Source organism: Schistocerca nitens, chromosome 2 (assembly GCF_023898315.1).
Source record: "Schistocerca nitens isolate TAMUIC-IGC-003100 chromosome 2, iqSchNite1.1, whole genome shotgun sequence".
NCBI classification, from domain to species: domain Eukaryota; kingdom Metazoa; phylum Arthropoda; class Insecta; order Orthoptera; family Acrididae; genus Schistocerca; species Schistocerca nitens.
Genome location: NC_064615.1, coordinates 524,053,574 through 524,067,776, shown reverse-complemented (window position 1 = coordinate 524,067,776; position 14,203 = coordinate 524,053,574). Strand labels below are relative to the sequence as shown.

At 39.5% G+C, this 14,203-nt stretch overlaps 1 protein-coding gene across 2 annotated transcripts in view; it reads left to right on the top strand.

Annotated features, from left to right (window-relative positions):
- The window catches only part of LOC126236509 (NPC intracellular cholesterol transporter 1 homolog 1b-like), a 169,575-nt gene that overhangs the window by 140,143 nt on the left and 15,229 nt on the right, over positions 1-14,203 (top strand). For both annotated transcript variants that reach the window (XM_049945870.1, XM_049945871.1), the window contains exons 21-22: positions 3,407-3,681; positions 5,419-5,650. In XM_049945870.1, the coding sequence (XP_049801827.1) occupies positions 3,407-3,681; positions 5,419-5,650 (507 nt within the window). The remainder of the gene's footprint in view (positions 1-3,406; positions 3,682-5,418; positions 5,651-14,203) is intronic.

Below are 14,203 nucleotides of genomic sequence, written 5' to 3'. Positions count from 1 at the left end.
GGCTGCATGAACATTTGATTCAGGCTGCATGTGGCCCTTGGGCCGCAGTTCTGACAACCACTGCTTTAGTTCTTCCAGATTATCCACCATCTCATCTAATGCATCACAAGCAACCCCACTATCATAGAGAGTTTTTTCACCTCAGAATTCATCATGATGATCAAATTTCTCCAAAAAATTAATGTTTAAAGTCTCTTATCTTTCTGCCTGTAGTCCATTTCACCAACTGTTTTCGACAATATGGTCCAGTTCCTCCTAGTTTTTTCAGAATACTTCATATTCCATGTACATCAGTCTTCTATAGTCATCTACCACTACATTGTATATATTTTAGAAATTTCATATGCTGCTGAAAAAGTGCAAAAATCATTAGCATTTCAGTTTCTGATTTTCAGATCCTGGCTGAGCCCCCTCTTTAACATAAGACTGGAACACAGCTTTTACTCTTGGCTTTTTTTTAAATTTAATATTATGTTTTCATAAATAAAAGATTCACAAATATCGCATTTCTTTCCCAGACTTCATCAGTTACATGAGGCAGCATACAACTTTCACCTGTATGTGTATAACATGACTGACTCTCTAGCATTTTATTGCATATACTGCTCTGGCATGGTCTCATAATCAATGACATTAATACAGCAAAGATGTATGTCGAAGTATTTAAAAAGATATAAATATTTACTGTGTTATTCACAGTATGCAGTAAAAATAAAACTTGTGTATCAATGTGTGATGCAAAATTAAATTTATCTCAATTGATGATTTTATTTAGTTTTATTTAAAAGTGCGCAAAAGTTTCAGGATGATTAATTTTTGAAATTTTTGTGTCCTCATATTCTGATAATTTAGTCTCAAAAAGGTAAAGAAATTGTTACAAGTGCAAAAATATGTTAATATGCCAAGCTCCCCAGTCTCGAGTAAAAACTGAGAATCACAAAAATTTGACCAAAAGGATATGGGGATATTCATGTGGAGAGAGGTATCAATAGATTCAGTTTAAACAAGAGAGTATCACCCTAAGATTGTTGCAAGGTACATGGGTAGGATAAGCTACACGGGTGGGAAATGGAGCCAGTGAATTCATACAGTATACCATGATGGTGTGGGGCAGTGGATTTGGAGGAAGTTACAGAACAGAGGATAGGGACAATGTAGGGAAGAGCATGTTGATACAGGGGGTTAATGGACACTGAGACTAAGAGGATTATGGAAACAAAGGGTGTTTTGCAAGGATAACTCCCATCTAAGTAGTTCAGAAAAGCTTGTACTGTTGGGGGTGGGTGGCAGAATCCAAATTCAGACTATTCCTGTACCACATCCCCACACACCCCTAATCCTCCCTTCATTCCAAACAACCATCTGCAAAGGAGCACTCCCATCACCCAATATCATGCTGGACTGGACCAGTTGTATCATTTCCTTTATCAGGGTTTCCACTATCTATGATTGTGCCCAGAACTGAAGGAAATCTTACTGACAATCCTTCCCACCCTTCCCAAAATGGTATTCACCCAACCAATCTACATAATATTCTGACTCATTCCTATGCCACATCCACTTCAAATCCCTTGCCATATGGGTCATACTCCTGAAGAAAACCCAGGTGCAAGACCTGTCTGACTTACTCACTCAGCACATCCTACTCCTGTACCATCATAGGCATATTCTATCCATCATAGGCATGGCCATCTGTGAAAGCAGGCATGTCACATTCCAACTCTGAGTAATTTATACACAATGTTTTATGTGGGCATGACCACCAACCAACTGTCCACCCAAATGTATGGCCACTGCCAAACTATGGCCAAGTGACACAATACACAGCTGAGCACAACTTGTTTGATTTCAATGGATGCTTCTGTGCCATCTGTATCCCTCCCCCGACCCCCCCCCCCCCCTTCCCCCATCCCCGCAGGTCACTAGCTTATATTAACTACATGGATGGAAGCTGTTCTGGCAACATATCATTCCCATAATTCTCATGGCCTCAATCTCTATTGACCCTCTGAACTTCCTCCCAATTTAATTCCCCACATCACTACACTGTGTGCACAGTATCAATGCTTGCATGTCCATTCCAACCCTGTGCACCTGCTGCCTAGTCCTCCTGCTTTCCTATCTCATTCACCTGCTGCCTCCCTCTGAGCCAATAGCCACCCTTCTTCCCCAATCCTCCCTCCTACTCCCCATCTCTTTTCTCTTCTTCCCCATCCAACAAAAACTTTTCACCCAATCTAATCATGCCTGTCAACTACTTGATGCCTCTACTATTGAGTGAATTGTTATTTATATTCCTGAGTTAAATAAATGTCATAATCATTTATACACTCACTTTCTCATGAACTGTGTGGGGATTTCCTATCTTTTTGTCCTGATAAAGCAAACAGTTAAGGAGATATTAACTCTTCAGTGACTTATTATGGTATATTAATAATTTTTACTTATGGACCGTCTGACAGCAACTGAATAAAACACAATTTTAGTGCCATATGTGTTTCGCCTTTATTTTCTGCAAGGCATCATAACATTCTGTTATAAGGCATCATCATATTACACGCAACTGAGGAAGACAGGACTATAAAAGTTGAAGATGTCTTCAGTGACTGTTTTTGTTATTAGCAGTTATTCATTTGACTGTGTTTAACATGTCATCTTGATGTGGAAAGAGACACAAAATCCACACTAAGTAAATGCTCATGATAGAGAAGACTTCTGATCATTTGGGATAGTAAAAGAAAAACTTTTAAGACCCAGTTTAAAATAAATAGTGCATCATTTCATTCATACTTGTCTCCTATTTTCTTCCTTTTTCGTTATTATTGATATTATTATTATTATTATTATTATTATTATTGGACATTATAGTGTAATAATCATATTGTAAATTTTAAAATGTACTGACAGCTGAGACCACAATATAAGCCTTGGTATCCACAACGTGCACATTAGCTCATTTACAACAAAAATAAAATTTTAAAACAAAGAAGGGGCGTTAGACAAAGAGAAAAAGAACTCCTGGAAGTTTGAGGGGGAACATTCTGTTATATTTTATAAAATGTGATGACTAGACAAACTGAAATTGGTATAAAGAGCAGACTGTTTGATTAAATAACCCTTCCTCTTCATTTATGTTGACTAATAAACGATTTTAAAATTAGTAGTCTCAGAAGACATATCACTAAATATTTTAGTTTTTAAATGTGTATGTGCAGATATGCAACACAACTTAAAAATTTATGTAAGTACCTTTTTTAACTTTAAATGTTAACATTACACTGATCAATTGGGTAAGGACAGTGATCATCTCATTTTGATACACATATATGGTTCATGTGGTTGTTATATTAGGAATAATGTTGCATGTAATGTTTTACACTCAGTAATAAAATATACTTTTTTACAGGGCCTGAATTATGTTTTGAATAAAGATGGTCTGGCAGTTGCCATGGACAGTTACTTCATGACTTATCACACTGTTCTGAGAACTTCTGAGGAGTACACAAATGCTCTGAGATCAGCAAGAGAAATAGCTAGTAGTATTACTACAATGTTACAGAGTTATCTAAGACCCACTGTGAATGTAACTACAGGAAATGATACAGATTCGGCTAATTGGTTTGAAGTTGACAATGACACGTATATATCAAATGTTTCAAATGTTGAAGTGTTTCCATACAGGTAAAATAATCTTTCATTATATCTATCTATGTTTAGGTAAGTGTATTAACAATATTATAACATTCAGGTTACTTTTCTGTGCTAATTATTTACATCCATATTTCATTAAGAATAAGTTTGTTAGAGGATTCTGGCTTAACCTGCAATTCTTCTGCCAAATTCCTGTTATAAAAAAGTGTACTTTTTTAAGACATATACTTTTGATCTAGATTTTGTAATTTTTTGCAAAAGTGTGTTTCTGTTGTTGTTTGTACTAGTTCTGCATTATCACAATTATGTGCAATACACACTTGTGAAAGTGTGTAATAGTGCCAAAATAAGTATGGAAAACATGGGAAAAAAGAAATTTTGTTTTGCTCCACAAATTTGTTATTAATTATATCTTTGCTAGAAGTACATCCAAGTACAAAATTAAATTAAGCTGAATGAAACAAAAGGAAAGACTTCTGCATTTATAACTGTAAGGAAATAAATTTGTTGGCTTATCAATATTATACTGACTCACAGAATGATATGTCCATGTGCATGCAAATGCCATTTATTATAATAAAATAATAAGTCCTGCAACCAAAGATTTTTGGAATGAATAAACAAGTGAAATGATATTAGATGGTGGAGATGCTGAGTCACAGATAGGCACAACAGAAAAGACTGTCACAAAATAAGCTTTCAGTCAACAAGATCTTTGTCAAAAATAGACAACACACACACACACACACACATGCGGACTGGAGACCAAGAAACAACTGAACCACCCTGTTGCTGAGCAAGCTGCCCAACATGACAGTCTTCACTTCAGTGACTGCTACAAAGCCTGTACCATATGGATCCTTCCCATCTACACCAGCTTTTCTGAATTAAGCCCATCTAGCCCCTTCCCTGTTCCCATTCCAGCATTACACAGCCCCAATGCCACCAACGCAACCAATCTTTTTACTTCTCTCCTTTTCTGCCAACCCCCCTCTCCTCCGCCCTCTGCCTCCCAACTACACCTAGCTGCCCTACCCTCTCTGCACCTTGTCCTCGCATGCCCCCCAGCAGCCCTTCACTGTCCCCCACCCCTACCCTGCTATCCCTCACCCTCTCTGCCCCAGCCTCCTCCTTACCCCCCACCCATTTGCCTCTAACATCATGCACTGCTGCTTCTGCTCGTAGTCTGGCTTCAGCTGCCAGAGACTGTGGCCATGTGTGTGTGAGTTATGTTTGTGTGTGTGTGTGTGTGTGTGTGTGTGTGTGTGTGTGATTTATTTTTGACAAAAGCCTTGTTGGCTGAAAGCTTATTTTGTGGCAATCTTTTTGTTGCACCTATCTGCGACTCATCATCTCCTCTATATGGTGAGTAGCAACTATCCTTTCCATAAAACTGTTACATTCCATCCTGGATTTTCTATTGTTTGAAATGATATTTGAAATTGTTATTGCTTTGTCGCTTGGATGTACTGTAGTTTCTAAAACTGGTGTTTATTTTGACTAGACATGTATTTTTCTTTTTATTTTGTTTTGCAGTAATGAATATTCAAGTTTTTAACTATTTTCAATTTCTTCTCACATATTTATCAATTTCTAGTATAAAGTGCATTGGAAAGAAGGACTGAAGCTTATTGAAAGAATGTACTGCACGAATCAGTTTTCAACAGAGGAGTCATTTGATATGCATATTAACTTTTTTGTGCATTAGCTTGTATTCAGTAGAACATATATTTTAACTGTTACAATCATTTTTTTTATTTTTTTCAGTGTTTTCTACGTGTTTTATGAGCAGTATCTCACAATTACAGGAGATACAATAAACTCTATTGGCTACTCTTTATCGGCAGTGTTCATAGTGTCATTTATTCTCATGGGCTTTAACATATTCTCATCTGTCATCATACTCATTATGGTTGCCATGATTGTGACTAACCTCGCTGCTTTCATGGTATGGTGGGATGTACCACTAAATGCAGTCTCCCTTGTGAATCTTGTTGTTGTAAGTATAATGAATAAACTCATTTGTTAATTTTAACTAGTATTATAATTTTTATGGGACATTCTGTCATTTCTTGAAGAAATATAGACATATTAATACTGTGAATACACAGTATTAATGTTCCACAATAATATTTATTAAATAGTTTGTTATGAACCGTCTTTTGGCTTCTTAGGCCATCATCAGGTCAGTTATGTGACGATGGCCTAAGAAGCCGAAAGCCAGTTCATAATGAACTATTAAATAAATATTAATGTGGAATCTTAATACTGTGTTTAAAGGTATTTATAGTATAATTTATGATAAGAGTTCAGTTCTGTTGCATAGTTCTAATTTGAGTGAGTTGTATTTTTATTGTAATTAACATTGTGATAGCTGGAAAAACTTTCAGATCATCCACTAATGATACATCAGCACCAAATTTCATTTTATCATTCCCTTTCTCACCATAGTATATCAACCCTAATACTAAGAAAATTCTTCAGGGATGAGAGACAAATCTGAAAAACACAACTTTGGAGAAATAGTTTCATCAAACTACTGTTTCTGTATTAGTAACAACCTATGATGTCATCAAACTAAATAATTATCTATTTAGTGTATGAATAGAGGCTTTGGTTGCCTCATAAATTATCTAGAACCAATTTTCATTGTCATTTACAAACATTATTAAAGAATAAAGTGACTGACATTCAATTGAAATAATTCCAAGATCATTGGGAAGTTCATATTTGATGATTAGTTATGTACTTAATATCGGCATAATGCAAACATTAAACCTAGTAAACAATTGGTAAAGATATGCACAATACATTACTCAGCAAAGTGAATTGTTGACCTGGCTGTAGTGGGAACCAAAGTAATTATATGAGTAGGTACAGCTACATTCCAGTTCAAAGTAGCCCATGTTTTTACTTCAGAGAAAGTGATGGTAGGAATTGTCATTGCATGCAGGCTTGCTTTTAATGTCATTAATTTTATGAGAACAAGAAGCTGAAAGATGTGACAGTGCGCTGACAGAGAAGGCAACAGAAAGTGCAAGCAAATGTTTACAAACAAAAGTTATGTAAATCAAAGGTGTGCAGATTATGGTAGGAGGGACACAATGCCTAACAGAGCAGAATTCAGCAGAAGAAGCTAAATCCACACAGTAAATATTTAACTAGTGATGTGGATAAATGTGTTATTAGGCAGCAAATTCTGTAGTATGACTACAACAGCAAAACTTTGGACTATCCTACAGAAACGGACAGACTTTTTTTAAATTGCATTGAAAAAAGAAAAGCCAAATATCTTGGCTTTAATTATGGTGGACCAACCTCCTGTTTACTTCAATGACAAAATTTTGCAAGAAAATGGTTCCCCTTCCTCATACCACAAAGACCTAATGGGTAAAGACCATGGTTGTAATACATCAACCATCTTTATTACCTTTCACTCCTAATAAATAAATGTCATATGTTACCTAGCCTGATGCAGGCCTTTCGATGTGACACCAATTTGGCAACTAGCAGATCAGTTCCAGTGTTTTCATATTCAAGTAGTTACTCATTTGGCCTCATGAGGCTGAATGGACCTTGTTACACACTGGGAATTGGACCACAGACCTACACAATATTGGCCAAAAACACTAACCAATATACCATGAAGGGCAGCCTTCGTTTATTGCTGTGAAATTAGAAGACTAGAAAAGCCATATGTTGTGTCAAGAAAGTGTGTTATGACTACTGAAGGAGACAGAGTTTCATGGATAAGGAACCTGAAAATTTAATAAAAATCAGTCATCATGGATCTGAACAAAATGTTGACATAACCTTTTATGAACAAAACAGCAAACCAGCAGACACAGTTGAGGAAAGTAAAGACATAACCAAGGAAAACAGTTTTTCAGATACTGTCAGTGAAGCATCATGAGCAGCAAAGGTGAGATATACTGTACATCCTACTTTGTTTCTATTCAAAATGGTTGTTTCACTCAGTGATGCATACAAACATGTAGCATGTGACAGCATTCCAATAGCAAGAATATTGAAAGTGTATGCTATCACGTCCCCTCCCTGCTTCACTGGTGTAATCACAACAGTGCTGCCACCCTGGCCAGTTTTCCAGTTCACTTCAATGGGTAATACTAGGGGTTGTCAGTATTTAATAATTACATTACTATCTACAAAATCTAAACATGTTTTTTCCCCACTGTGTTTTTCTTACACACCAATTTCAAAGTGTCTGTATTTCATTTACCTTGAGTAACTTGTACAGGAGCTGTGCCCTTCTCCTGAGTATCAACAACTTATGCAAAATTCAGATTTCATCCTTTTTTCTTTCATTTTGTCCATGTCAGCCACTCATCTTACTCTTATGTGTGTGTTCTTTTTTAAATGATGCCTCAAGTTAGGCATATATTTCTGTAGCTTTCTACCTCCTCTTCATTCCTTGTTGCTAACTAAGTCACTTCTATTTAACAGTGCATTAAGACCCTCCCTTATGGCATTAATATTTTCTTGATTCAATTCAGGTAGAAGTAACCGGTACAGGATATTTACTATAAAGTATACAAACAACATTTATGACTGGTGCTAATTCACTCACACTGATAACTTAGAGAATTAATGAACATGTAAAGTAGGAGAAAGAGCTACTTTGAAAAATGGTCACTGCTCATTCTCTTATTATACCCAGCTTCTGTCTCTTATAATACTTCAAGCAAAGCATGTACAGTAGAACCTCACTTAACATGCACAATTTGCATAAAGAGCAAAACAAATTGTAAAAAAAGGCTCACCTAACGAGTGATGTCTCGCACAATGATTTTGTGTGATGTCACCAGGCGTTCGCAAGTGGCAGTGAAAATGTTCAGCAATATGAACACCTTTCATTGTCAGCAGCAGCATATGAACAATATCTTTAGTATGTACTGCAGTCTGGGTTTAGCACTCTTTCTGCTACAATTTGAGTGCATCTTGTGATCACACATTTTTCTTAACTTGTGTTTACAAAGTGTTCTTTTATGTGCTAGTTTTAATAATCTTCATAGAAATGTCCCTGAAGATAAAGTTGCAAAAAGACAACCACAAGAGAAAGAAAATGACCTTAAAAATGAAACATAAAATCACTGAAAAATACAAATGTGGTGTGCATATTGCTGATTTAGCATGCACATAAAATCGGTCTACATCAAGTATTTCACTATCCTCAAGAACAAGGACAAGATTAAGCAGATAGGTGCTTCAATGGGAGTGAAAAGAGTATGTAAACAATGGTTTCATATTCTGGATGATGTCAAAAGATTGCTCCTTATATGGATAAATGAAAAACATTTGCAAGGTGACACTGTTAACAAGAACATCATTTGTGAGAAGGCGAGAAATAATTTTGCTGATCTTGTTAAGAAGACAACAGGATCATCAGTGGTCAAAGAGGTGTTTAAGGGACGCTGTGGGTGATTCAAGAAGTTTAAGAGAAGAACCGGCATCCACAGAATTGTGAGGTACAGCTGACACAAAGGCAGCAGAGAACTTCATCAGCAACTTTGAGATGCTCATACTTTCTGATGGTTATCTGCTGCAACAGGTTGTTCATTGTGATGAGACAGGTCTATCCTGGTAAAAGATGCTGAAGTGTACCTTTATAACAGCAGAGCAGAATGAATTGCCTGGTTACTCGCATTCCTCTTCTGTGCCAATGCAAGTGACAATTTGAAAACTAAACCAGAGCTTGTTTACTCTTCAGAAACTCCATGAGCCTTGAAGAAGTGTAAAGTCCAGAAGAGAAGGTGAAATATGATGTGGAGGTCCAACAACAAAGCTTGGGTGACACATGATCTTTTTTGTGATCAATGAAGTGTTTGGCCCTTTGGTGAAAAAATATTTGCTTGAGATGAATCTGCCACTCCATGTCTTGCTTGTTACAGACAAAACTCGTGCCCGTTCTTCAGACCTACAAGACCACCTTCTTGAAGAACTTCAATTCATCAAGATCCAATTTCTGCCTCCCAAAACCATTCCGTTACTCCAGCCTATGGACCAGCAGATTATTTCTAGCTTTAAGGAGCTCTACACTAAAGCACTCTTTGAGCACAGCTTTGAGTTAACTGGAACTACCTATCTCACTCTCATAGAGTTTTGGAAATATCACTTCAACTTTGTTGCCTGTGCCAAGAGAACTCTCACTTTTGCTTGGAAGAAGTATGTTGTCAAATGTGACTTGAAGGCATTTAAGTCAGTACCTGTGGAGCCTGTAGTCAAGGAGATTGTGTCTTTGGTCAAGAGCATGGGACTAGAAGTGGATAGCAATGATATGAAAGAGCATGTGGAAGATTACAGCCAAGAAATGACCACCAAAGAGTTTATGGAACTGCAGTGTGTTTCACAGCAGAAAACTGTGGAGAGGAGTTCTTCAGAGGGGGAGTAGGGGGCAGTAACAGCGCAGCAGCAATCTCCTGACACAATATGATAAATGCTGAAAGCATGGGATTTGATTGCATCCTACAATGAAAATCATCATCCCAATAAATCAGTGGTTACATGCACTACCAATTTATTTGACAATAATGCTGTGTTGCATTTTTGCCAAGTATTGAAACATCAGCAGAAACAGATGACTATGGACAGCTTACTAGTTAAAAAGAATTAGTTATACAGGGTGATTCAAAAAGAATACCACAACTTTAGGAATTTAAAACTCTGCAACGACAAACGGCAGAGCTAACCACTATCTGTCGGCGAATTAAGGGAGCTATAAAGTTTCATTTAGTTGTACATTTGTTCACTTGAGGCGCTGTTGACTAGGCGTCAGTGTCAGTTGATGCTAAGATGGTGACCGCTCAACAGAAAGCTTTTTGTGTTATTGAGTACGGCAGAAGTGAATCGACGACAGTTGTTCAGCGTGCATTTCGAACGAAGTATGGTGTTAAACCTCCTGATAGGTGGTGTATTAAACGTTGGTATAAACAGTTTACAGAGAATTCAGCCAATAAAGTTTTTGGTCCCTTTTTCTTCAAAGGTGCTACTGTAACTGGACTACAGTATCTGGAGATGTTAGAGAATTGGCTGTTCCCTCAGCTCGAATAAGAAGCACAACAATTCATATTTCAGCAGGATGGAGCGCCACCACATTGGCACTTATCTGTCCGTAACTACCTGAACGTCAACTACCCGAGGTGATGGATCGGCCGCCATGCAGCCCGTGACAGAGCACTTCATCACTGGCCTCCAAGAAGCCCTGATCTTACCCCCTGCGATTTTTTCTTATGGGGGTATGTTAAGGATGTGGTGTTTCGGCCACCTCTCCCAGCCACCATTGATGATTTGAAATGAGAAATAACAGCAGCTATCCAAACTGTTACGCCTGATATGCTACAGAGAGTGTGGAACGAGTTGGAGTATCGGGTTGATATTGCTCGTGTGTCTGGAGGGGGCCATATTGAACATCTCTGAACTTGTTTTTGAGTGAAAAAAACCTTTTTAAATACTCTTTGTAATGATGTATAACAGAAGGTTATATTATGTTTCTTTCATTAAATACACATTTTTAAAGTTGTGGTATTCTTTTTGAATCACCCTGTATATTATGAATATAGTGCATAATACTGTATGTACAGTTTTCTTTGAATTAATGGCATGAATAAGATAAAACTTTTAGTGCTTTTTCTGCTTGGAAAGCATTACCATACTTTACATTAATTTATATGGGAGAAATTGTTTTGCTTAATGAGTGTCTTGCACTATGAGCAAGATTCTGGAATGAATTATGCTTGCTGTGAGGTTCCACTGTATATAATTTTACACAGACCACTATCAGCTGTCAGTGTACAGGCAAAATCAATAGCTGTTTAACATAAACATTAAAGTTATCGAGAAAGTACACCACTAAGCCAAGATATCCTGATAAACTGCAGCAATGGCTAATGAGCTATTCTTTTATTTTAGTTCTGAATGTATGGGGATTTTCGATTTCTTGCCTGATGTCAACTGGCAACCTTTGACACCAGAGTAAAAAATTCTGTTCTGAACCCTAGACAGTGATGCATAGCCATTATGGAAACTAATCAAAATATCCACGGGTGTGCTGCCGGTCTATAGTGTCCAATGGGCACAATATTTCGGTGATCATACATGCCATCATCAGGTGAACTGACGGACTGAGCTCCTGTGAACGTGCCGGCACGGAGATCCGTACGCTAAGGCTGCTCAGAGGGAACTGGGTTCGGTCGCGGCGGCGGCAGATTTAAATACCCTCCGCCCGCGGCGCGCACCCTCCGCCGTCCGCGCCCCGCGCCACGGTAGCTCGGTGGAACAGATTGCGACGGCGTCTGAGATAACGTCGGTGTGATGGCTCTGTCCGCCGTGGTCGTCACAACTATACGTTTGCTCGATGTACTCTTGATTAACCCGATCGCTGGTTCCCAAGCCTTGCTAAGATTGTAGCCACAGTCGCGGTTTATGAGGTCGTCATTGGTGCGAATTTCGATGGCCTCTCTAACAACGCTGTCCCAATATCTCGACGTCTGTACCAGAATCCTCGTGCGGTCATACTCCATGGCGTGATTTTCCGACAAACAATGTTCAGCGACCGCCGCCGACTTGCTCGGATACATCAGTCGAGTGTGCCTCTGGTGTTCACGGCATCGATCCTCGACGGTACGCATCGTCTGACCAATATACGACTTGCCACATTGACACAGAATCTGGTACACGGCGGCCTTCCTCAAACCGAGGTCATCCTTGGCGCTCCCCACCAGTGCACGAGTTTTATTTGGAGGACAAAACACAGTTCCGACCCGGTGTTTCTTCAGAATGCGGGCGATTTTCCCCGAGAGTGCGCCTGTGTATGGAATAAATGCAGTGCCTACCTCCTCCCTCGTGACTTCATCCATCTCAGCAGGTTGTGCTGCAGTGGTTCGGCGGAGAGCACGTTGAATCTGCCACTCTGAGTACCCATTTTTTCGAAAAACAGTTCTCAGATCTCCAATTCCCGGGGTAGACTCTCTGTGTCAGAGATAGTGCGCGCCCTAAGTACTAGAGTTTTAAGTACCCCATTCCTCTGTGAAGGGTGGTGGCAGCTGTCTGCGTGCAAATACAGATCAGTGTGCGTAGTCTTCCGATACACCCCATGACCTAGGGTGCCGTCAGCCCTTCTCTTGACCAAGACGTCAAGGAAAGGTAATTTACCCTCCGTTTCAGTCTCCATAGTGAATTTGATGTTGGGGTGTATGGAGTTTAGATGTATAAGGAAGTCAAGGAGTTTATCCATACCATGTGGCCAGATGACGAACGTGTCGTCCACGTAACGGAAAAAGCAAGTAGGTTTCCATACGGATGACGACAGGGCTTCCTCCTCGAAGTTCTCCATGTACAAATTCGCTACCACCGGTGAGAGTGGGCTACCCATGCCGACTCCCTCCGTTTGTTCGTAGTATTCTCCATTAAAAAGAAAATACGTGGAAGTCAAGACATGCCTAAAAAGTTCAGTGGTCTTCTCGTCAAACTTCTGACTAATCAATTCTAGTGACTCTCGCAGGGGTACCCTCGTAAACAAGGAAACGACATCAAAACTCACCATGATATCTGACTCATCTAACCTGAAGCTATCAAGGCGTTTAACAAAATCCACAGAATTACGGATTTGATGAGGGCAGTTACCCACATAAGGACTTAATATTCCCGTCAGGTATTTGGCCAACAAATATGTAGGTGCCCTGATGTTGCTGACAATGGGGTGTAATGGTACCCCCTCTTTGTGAACCTTCGGGAGTCCATATAGTCTAGGCGGTACCGGACCTTGGGGTAACAATTTCTTAGCGTCACCCTCCGGTAAATCTGCGTCCTTGAGAAGCGCCCTCGTCTTGTTCTCCACCTTCTTTGTAGGGTCAACGCTGATCTTCCGGTAGGAATCGTCATTTAGCAGGCTCTGCATCTTATCAGTGTAGTCCTTATGGGAGACAACAACTGCAGCATTGCCTTTGTCAGCCGGTAAGACAACAATTTCAGAGCGCTCCCTCAGATCACGAATGGCCGCCCTCTCTTTACTGCTGATATTTGACTTCATCGGCTTGGATTTCGTCAACGCACGACAAGTTTCACGACGTATTTCCTCGGCTGATTCTGGCGGAAGTCGAGCTGCAACCTGTTCAACAGCACAAACAATTTCTGCGACCGGAGTGAACTTGGGGGTGGGACGACACGTTCGTCATCTGGCCACATGGTATGGATAAACTCCTTGACTTCCTTACACATCTAAACTCCATACACCCCAACATCAAATTCACTATGGAGACTGAAACGGAGGGTAAATTACCTTTCCTTGACGTCTTGGTCAAGAGAAGGGCTGACGGCACCCTAGGTCATGGGGTGTATCGGAAGACTACGCACACTGATCTGTATTTGCGCGCAGACAGCTGCCACCACCCTTCACAGAGGAATGGGGTACTTAAAACTCTAGCACATAGGGCGCGCACTATCTCTGACGCAGAGAGTCTACCCCAGGAATTGGAGCATCTGAGAACTGTTTTTCGAAAAACTGGGTACTCAAGAGTGGCAGATTCAACGTGCTCTC